Source organism: Eimeria mitis, genomic scaffold (assembly GCF_000499745.2).
Source record: "Eimeria mitis Houghton genomic scaffold, Emh_scaff515, whole genome shotgun sequence".
Lineage (NCBI taxonomy): Eukaryota > Apicomplexa > Conoidasida > Eucoccidiorida > Eimeriidae > Eimeria > Eimeria mitis.
Window position 1 is genome coordinate 9,879 of NW_013573444.1, and position 8,401 is coordinate 18,279.

Sequence of the window (8,401 nt, forward strand, 5' to 3'; positions counted from 1 at the left end):
GGTATATGTATATGTATATGTATATGTATATGTATAGGTATATGTATATGTATATGTATAGGTATATGTATATGTATATGTATTTGTATGTGTATATGTATATGTATATGTATATATTTATGTATATATAGATCTGTATATATATGTAACCCTAAACCCTTAAACATACAAACCCTAAACCCGTAATCATCCAACACGCTAAACCCTCATTCTCCTCTGCAAACCCTAAACCCTCATATTATGCTGCCTAAACCCTAAACCCGAATTCCGCTCTCCAAACCCTAAACCCTAATATAAACTCCCCCGCTAGACTGTGGCCGTATAGCCTCATTCTGCAGACGTGCGCTGCATCCTTCACAACCACTAGGGTTTAGGGTTTAGGGTTTAGGGTTTAGGGTTTAGGGTTTAGGGTTTGTGTGGGTGCAGCGGGTATATTTTCATTGGCTTGTCACGATATATTTGAGTATATGCGAGAAGAAGGAGACAAAAAGACAGTGCATGTCTCCTTCTTTGAAATATATAACGGCAGACTCTTCGATCTGCTGCAGGATAGGTCTGCTGCTGCTGCTGCTGCTGTTGCTCTTGCTGCTGCCGTTGCTGCTGCTGTTGCTGCTGATGCTGCTGTTGCTGCTGATGCTGGTGTTGCTGCTGCTGCTGCTTTGCATGGTGTTTCTGGTGTACTCGGGGTGTTTGTGGTTCGCGGTGCTGTGCTGCTGTTGCTGCTGCTTCTGTTGCTGCTGCTGCTGTTGCAGCTGCTGCTGTTGCTGCTGCTGCCGTTGCTGCTGCTGCTGATGCTGATGCTGCTGTTATTGCTGCTGTTGCTTTTGATTGCTGCAGGAAGCTAGTTGCTGCTCTGGAGAATGGCAAGAAGGAAGTTGTTGTCAAAGGTGCTTTCCTGCTGCTGCTGCTGCTGCTGCTGCTGCTGCTGCTGCTGCTGCTGCTGCTGCTACTCTTTGTGCCGGTCTGCGGCTGAATGCTCATGCTGCACTTACTGCTGCACTTGTTGCTGCTGCTGCTGCTGCTGCTGTTGCTGCTGCAGATCTGAGAGAGGATGAGGTGGGCAGCGAAGAAGAGCTGCTGAGGCGGATCGTTGGTGGCATGGAGCTCAGGCGAATCGGTGCGTCTCTGCTGCTGCTGCTGCTGCTGCTGTTGCTGCTGCTGCTGCTGCTGCTGCTGTTGCTGCTGCTGCTGCTGCTGCTGCAGGGTTTGTTGGTGTTGCAGCTGTGTGCTGCAGGGGCGAACTCTGTCAACGATGAGTCTTCTCGATCGCATGCAGTTCTACAAATTCATATTCGCAACCAAAACTCCAAAGTGGCAGGTATTGCTGCTGCTGCTGCTGCTGCTGCTGCTGCTGCTGCTGTTGCTCTTGCTGCTGCTGCTGCTGCTGTTTTTGTTGCTTGTACTGTTGCTTCTGCTGCTACTACTGCTGCTGCTATTGCTGCTGCTACAGCTGCTCCTATTGCTGCTACTACTGCTGCTGCTATTGCTGCTATAGCTGCAATTCCTGCTGCTGCTGCTGCTGCTGCTGGTATTGGTTGTACAGTTGTTGCTGCTGCCGCTGCTGTTGTGTGTGTGTATGTATGAAGGTCGTTTGGTGTTTATAGATTTGGCGGGCAGCGAGCGAGGTGCGGATACACTGCAGCAACCGAAGCAAACGCAGCAGGACGGTGCGGGTATAAACCGTTCTCTGTTGGCGCTGAAAGAGTGTATACGAGCCATGGATAGAGACAAGCTGCATGTGCCCTTTAGGGACTCAGAGTTGACAAAAGTATTAAGAGAAGTGCTGCTGGGGAGAAACAGCAGAAGCGTTATGATCGCCACCATCTCCCCCGCATCCTCCTGCTGCGAGCAAACCCTCAACACACTCCGATACGCATCCAGAGTCAAAAACTTCCGCATGCAACAGCCCCAGCAGCAGCAGCAGCAGCAGCAGCAGCAACAGCAGCAGCAGCTGCAACAGCAGCAGCAGCAGCAGGGGGGGGGTGAAATACAGCAGCAGCAGCAGCAGCAGCAGCAAGGGGGGAGAGACAGTGTAAGGTCTCCTTTGAGCCCCTCTGCTGCCAGCTCCGGTATAGAGGAACTGTCTCCTCTTCGCTCTGCTGACTTTGTTACTGCATCTGAGCTGTCTCCTCGCTTGCCCCCCCCAACCCCTTTGGGGCCCTATGGGGGGGCCCCCAGGAGGGGCCCCCGTACCTCCTGCAGCTTCGGCTCTCCCCTTCTCTCCTCTAGCGTCTCCTTGCCTTCTGCTCCCTCAAGCAGCAACAGCAGCAGCAGCACCAACAGCAGCAGCAGCAGCAGCAGCAGCAGCAGCAGCAGGCCTATACGAAGCGCAGGTGTCAGCCGCAAGAGCGTCATCGGAGGCCCCGCGGGGGCCCCAAGGAAAGCCCCAGGGGAGACCGCTCTCAGCAGCCCCAGACGCATGCAAGACACTGCAGCAGTAAATAAAGAAATGTTATTTGCTGCTGCTGCTGCTGCTGCTGTTGCTGCTGCTGTTGCTGCTGCTGTTGCTGCTGTAGATGCTGCTGTTGCTGCTGATGGTGATGGTGGTTATGTTGATGGCGGTTGTGCCGGTAGGGGTGTTGCTGCTACTACTGCAGCAGCAGCACTTGCTGTTGCTGCTGCAGCAGCAGCTGCAACAGTTGCTGCTGCTGTTATGTGTGTGGACCGCATGCAGGGCGAAGTGCGTGGGGTTTTGCCTCCTCCTTCTCCTTTGTCTTCGTTTCAGCAGCAGCAGCAGCAGCAGCAGCTGCTGCTGCAGGGGCCTCGGGCCCCAGGGAGACAGCTAAGAGAGATGACGCTGTCTCCACGCCAATCGCGGCTGTATAAGTCTGCTGCATGCAGCTCACCTCTATCTGCTGCTGCAGATGCTGCTGCAGCAGATGCTGCTGCTGCTGCTGCAGATACAGCAGCAGCAGGAAAAAGCGAAATGCCTCTGACAGCCAGAGAACTGCAGCAGCAACAGCTGCAGCAGCAGCAGCAGCAGCGAACAGCGCAGCAAGCAGCAACCAGAAAGACAACACTCCTAGGGAGGAAGCAAAGCCGCCACACGATATCTGCTGAGTCCCCCAGCACCCGTCTTACTCTGCGCAGCAAGCAGCAGCAGCAGCAGCAGCAGCAGCAGCAAGAGCAGCAGCAGCAGCAGCAGAGACCGTCAGCAAGCGAGAAACGACCCCCAGGCACACCCTCTATCAACACACAAGCACTCAGAAAATCCTGGCTGCGGAAGCAGCAGCAGCAGCAGCGCAGCAAAAGGGGGCTGCTGGGGGACGACGGGGAGACCCTTATCTTTATGAAGGAGCCAGCAGGTCTAGCAGCAGCAGCAGCAGCAGCTGCTGCTGCTGCTGCTGCTGCTGCACAGGATTCACCCCTAGACACACGCAGAATGGCGGTGGATGCTGACGCGACAGAACAGTGCCCCCAACAGCAGCAGCTGCAGCAGCAGCTACAGCAGCAGCAGCAGCAGCAGCAGCAGCAAGGGCTGTTTCAGGATGATCCGTCAGCAGCAGCTGCTGCAGCACAGCTGCCCCCTCTCCTCAACGAGCTGCGGGTGCGGCGGCCCAGTGGGTCTCCTTCGTCTGCGTACTGCAGCGTGCGTCCTAGCAGCAGCAGCAACTGCAGCAGCAGCAGCAGCAGCAGCAACAGCAGCAGGCTGCGGTGTAAGTTTGGGGGGGGGACCGGCGTAGAAGCAGACCCCACGAAGTCTCTGCTGCAGCAGCTGCTGCCGTCCCCAGAGCAGCAGCATGATGAAGTAGATGCTGGAAACAGCAGCACTGCAGCAGCAGCAGCAGCAGCAGCAGCAGCAGCAACAGCCCCCTTTGACATGTCGCGGCTGCTGCAGCAGAATCTACAAGGCGCAGATATCGAGTCCCTAACTGCAGCACAGATTGAGGGCCTTCAGGTGCAGGTTGGCGGTGAGCCAGGAGATAGCTGCTGCTGCTGTTGCTGTTGCTGCTGCTGCTGCTGTTGCTGCTGCTGCTGCTGTTGCTGCTGCTGTTGCTGCTGCTGCTGGTGTTCCTCTGCTGCTGCAGGTGCTGGTGCTTGGGCCACGTGTGGATGCTGCAGTTGTGCTGCTGCTGCTGTTGCTGCTATTGCTGTTGCTGCTGCTGCTATTGCTGCTGCTGTTGCTGCTATTGCTGCTGCTGTTGCTGCTATTGTTGCTGCTGTTGCTGCTATTGCTGCTGCTGTTGCTGCTACTGCTGCTGCTGTTGTTGCTATTGCTGCTGCTGCAGGCCGCAGGCAGCACTACATGAAGAGGCTGCTGGAGCTGCTGCGGGGGAGAGCGGCTGAGGGGAGCGGAGCTCAGGGGCATCACGAGAGGCAGCAAGTAGGTTTTGCTGCTGCTGCTGCACCTTTATCGTTTGCTGCTGCTGCTGCATCTCTGTCGTTTGCTGCTGCTGCTGCTGCTGCTGCTGGTGTTGCTGCTTATTGTGTGCTGCTGCTGCATGCTGAGCATTCGCCTTGTTACGGACGCCCTGCCGCTGCTGCTGCTGCTGCTATTGCTGTTGCTGCCGCTGCTATTTTTGCTGCTGCTATTGCTGCTGCTGCTGCTGCTATTGCTGCTGCTGCTGCTGCTGCTGCTGCAGGATGAACTTGTCTGCCGGCTGCATGAGGGCAATCCGTGCAGCGCGGAGTTTGCGGAGTACGCGCGACAGAAGATGGAGTTGGAGTTCAAGCGGCTGCTGCGCATGCGGTGAGGACCCAGCTAGCCAGCTAGCCAGCTAGCTAGCTAGCTAGCTAGCTAGCCAGCTGGCTAGCTGGATAGCTTGCTAGCTAGCTTGCTAGCTAGCTAGCTAGCTAGCTAGCTAGCTAGCTAGTCACGGGCCCCGAGCTGCTGCTGCACCTTGGATGCCCTGCATGCTGTTGCTGTTGCACCTGCTGCTGCTGCTGCTGCTGCTGCTGCTGCAGGCACTGCTGGCTGCAAGCTGAAGAACTTCGTTTGCTGCATCGATACCTCGGAGCTGCAGCTGAGAGGAAGTGAGCTGTTGCCCCCAACAAGCAGCAGCACATTGGACCTGCTGCTGCTGCTGCTGCTGCTGCTGCTGCTGTTGCTGCTATATCCAATCAGCTGCTGCTGCTGCTGCTGCTGCTGCTGCTGCGCAGGGGAAAGGCTCCAGGGGACAGCAGCGACGCTGCAGCAGCAGGCGGAGAGGAGGTCTTGCAGATGAGAGAGGGTCTGCCGCCTTCAGGTGTACATACACCTCAAGCAGTACAGCCCGCAGCAGCAGGCACAGCAGGAGCAGCCGCTGCAGCAGCAGGAGCAGCAGCAGCTGCTGCTGCTGCTGCTCCTACTGTTGAGAGACGCAGTGGGGGCGAGGGTGGCCTCGTAGCCTGGCTTGCTCACGCAGCTTCGGGTGTACGTACACCCCGTTGGCTTGGTAGTTTGTCTCCTCGTGTCAGTGACACCTCTGGGGCCCCCGCAGCCCCTGTCTCTCTGGACTCTGTGGAGTCAGAGGGGCCCCAGGGGCCCCAGGGGCCCCCAGGGGCCCCGGGCGCCCCGGGGGCCCCCAGCGTTGACAGCTTGTCTCCTACGTCTAGCATGAGGAGCAAGAGGCCCCCCCCCGCAGGAGCAGAGCCGCAGCACGTCACCCCAGAGGGATACAGCAGACTCTCCCCTCTACACCCAGCAGGAATACGAACTGTGCAGCTCAGTGATGACCTCACCACAGCGGGGCCCCCCTAGGGGCCCCCCTGCGGGGCCCCCCTTGGGGCCCCCCTGCGGGGCCCCCCTTGGGGCCCCATTGGGGGGCCCCCCTAGGGGCCCCATTGGGGGGCCCGCCTAGGGGCCCCCTTGAGGGGCCCCCCTAGGGGCCCCCTAGGGGGGCCCCCTATCAGGGCCTCTGCCAACTGCAAGAGGACCCACAGGGGACCCCTGTAGGGGACCCATTGGGGGCCCCCCCTGCATAGAGTAGTCCATGGGGGGGCCCCTGGGGGATCCGCAGGAAGGGTGGGGGGGGCGCAGAGGCCTCACAGGGGGGCCCCTGGGGGCCCCAGGGGCCCCGGGGGCCCCATAGAAAGTGTACCCAGGGAGCGGTGTGGTGTAGAGTGGGAGTATAGGTTTTTCAGTTTTATAGTTTTATGTTTTCTGTTTTTGTTTGTGGCTGTGTCGGTGTGTTGGGGTGTATGTGCATCGATGATTTATACAGTAGTATCAGTACACCCCACACACGTGATCTGTCTCCTTTTGTCTCCTTTCTTTTGTCTCCTTTGCGGTGTCTTCTTTGGGACCCTGTGCTACCAGCAGCAGCAGCAGCAACAGCAGCAGCAGCAGCAGCAGCAGCTTGAAGACGCTGCGGGATGTCTCCTTTTTGCTTCTGTCACTGCTGCACTGCAGCAGCAGCAGCAGCAGCAGCAGCAGCAGCACACCGCGAGGAGACAGTCGTGTTTGCTTTACGTCCCCCCCTGGAGACTCTGCGCTGCTGCTGCAGCAGCCGCTGCAACACCAGCTGCTGCCACGCCCAACCATGTACACCCCAGCAGCAGCAGCAGCAGCATCTGCAGCAGCAGCAACTGCTGGTGCTGCAGCAAAGACGGATAGGACGTCTGGGGACTGCGGCGGATTGGAACGCGAAGAGCACTTTCAGCAGCAGCAGCAACAGCAGCAGCAGCAGCAACAGCGGCAGCAGCAACAGCAGCAGCAGCAGCAACAGCAGCAGCAGCGTCTGTGTCAATGCTGCAGCTGCGTTCTTTTGATTGTTTTATGGATGCTGATACAACAGAAGGGCAGGAGACTACTGTCTCCTTTTCTTTTGCATCTGTCTCCTGTCTCCTTTCCCCTTCAGGTGTATCCTCACCTTGCGGGACTGCATGCATATCTGGGGTGTACGTACAGCTCAACACCAGCCCCAAACTGTGCATGCAAACTTTAACTTAACTAGTGTCAATCTTGCTGTTCTTTACTTTGTCTGTTACGAATATAACAACCAGGAGGGGCCCCCACGGGGGCCCCCAGGGGGGCCCCCTCATGGGGGCCCCTGGGGGGCCCCCCTCATGGGGGCCCCTGGGGGGGGGGGCCCTGCATGCGCAGCGAACGCGCGACCCCCGCAGCTGCTGCTGCGTGTTTTGGGGCTGGCAGTTGGTTTGTATAGACAGCATAGAAAAGGAGACAACAGCAGGTGTCTCCTTTTAGGGTTTAGGGTTTAGGGTTTAGGGTTTAGGGGCCCTGAAGGCATCTGTCTCCTTTTTGTCTCCTTTTGTTTGTTGTTCTGTTTCTCTCGCTGCATGCATATTGTCTCCTTTATAAAAAAAAGAGAAATTTAAGGGGCCCCACCTCTGCATGCGCAGAGCCACAAAGCCCCGTAGTCTGCTGGGTTTTGTTGTTTTTTTTTTTTGTTTTATTTTGTTTTGTTTTGTTTTGTTTGTTTTGTTTGTTTGTTTTGTTTATCTCTACTCACTTCTTCCCCCTGCATAGACACCGCAACAAAAACAATAAATTAAAATAATTATTAAACCCAACGAATACACAATATGCTTGCATGCATGCATGCATAGCAGTAATGCATGCATGCAGCCCCAAACACATGCATGCATGCATGCGGCCCCAAACGCATGCATGCATGCATGCATGCATGCAGCCCCAGCGCACCTCAGGGCAGTTAAAATAGATGTCGGCAGCTGTACCTTCACCGGCACGCCCTCATGCATCCACACAGACACCGCCAGCTCCGCTGCAGCAGCAGCAACACAGCAGCAGCAACACAGCAGCAGCAACACAGCAGCAACAATACAATAGCAGCAACAAAAGCAGCAACAGCATAGCAGCAGCAACACAGCAGCAGCAGCGAGACAAGCCGCTGCAGCAGCAGCAAAAAAACTGCTGCTGCTGCAGTGCTTTGTCTTGCTGCTGCTGCAGCAAGACAAAGCGCTGCAGCAGCAGCAAGACAAACTGCAGCAGCAGCAGCAGCATATATCGTTGCATGCAATTTGCCTACGGGTTAAATGCTCAGCCATAGAGGGACCCCCAAAGAGGCGCAGAGGCACAGAGACCTGGTACAGACAAAAAGGAGACAAAAGGAGACAAAAAGGAGACAAAAGGAGACAGATATGTACAAAAGGAGACAGATATATACAAAAGGAGACAAAAAGGAGACAAAAGGAGACAGATATATACAAAAGGAGACAAAAAGGAGACAGATATACACACAAGGAGACAGAAAAGAGATAAAAAGGAGACAGATATATACAAAAGGAGACAGAAAATATATAAAAAAAGAGGCAAATAAATACAAAAGGAGACAGAAAGAAAGAGACAGATGCGGAGAAAGAAGGAGACAAACAGAGAAACAGAGACAACGAGACAAAGAGACAGAAAAAAAAACAAACAAACACACAAAAAGACACCAAGACCGAGACTGAACGAGAAACATATACGTATATATATATATATATATATATATATATATAT

The 8,401-nt window shown here is 55.6% G+C and overlaps 2 protein-coding genes across 2 annotated transcripts in view; one reads left to right on the forward strand and one right to left on the reverse strand.

The window, feature by feature from the left end:
• EMH_0014830 (uncharacterized protein) overlaps nucleotides 1–1,272 on the reverse strand; it is a gene marked incomplete at both ends in the record, with an annotated part of 1,826 nt that extends 554 nt beyond the window's left edge. The window contains one exon of the mRNA XM_013500219.1: nucleotides 532–1,272. Within this exon, the coding sequence (XP_013355673.1) occupies nucleotides 532–1,272 (741 nt within the window). The remainder of the gene's footprint in view (nucleotides 1–531) is intronic.
• Nucleotides 1,273–1,576: 304 nt separating this feature from the next.
• EMH_0014840 (kinesin motor domain-containing protein, putative) lies at nucleotides 1,577–5,680 on the forward strand (the record flags this gene model as incomplete). The annotated part of the gene is made up of 5 exons (XM_013500220.1): nucleotides 1,577–3,911; nucleotides 4,230–4,324; nucleotides 4,584–4,690; nucleotides 4,906–4,974; nucleotides 5,101–5,680. The coding sequence occupies 5 exons, from the start codon at nucleotides 1,577–1,579 to the stop codon at nucleotides 5,678–5,680; spliced, it is 3,186 nt and encodes a 1,061-aa protein (XP_013355674.1).
• Between the last annotated feature and the right edge of the window lie 2,721 nt (nucleotides 5,681–8,401).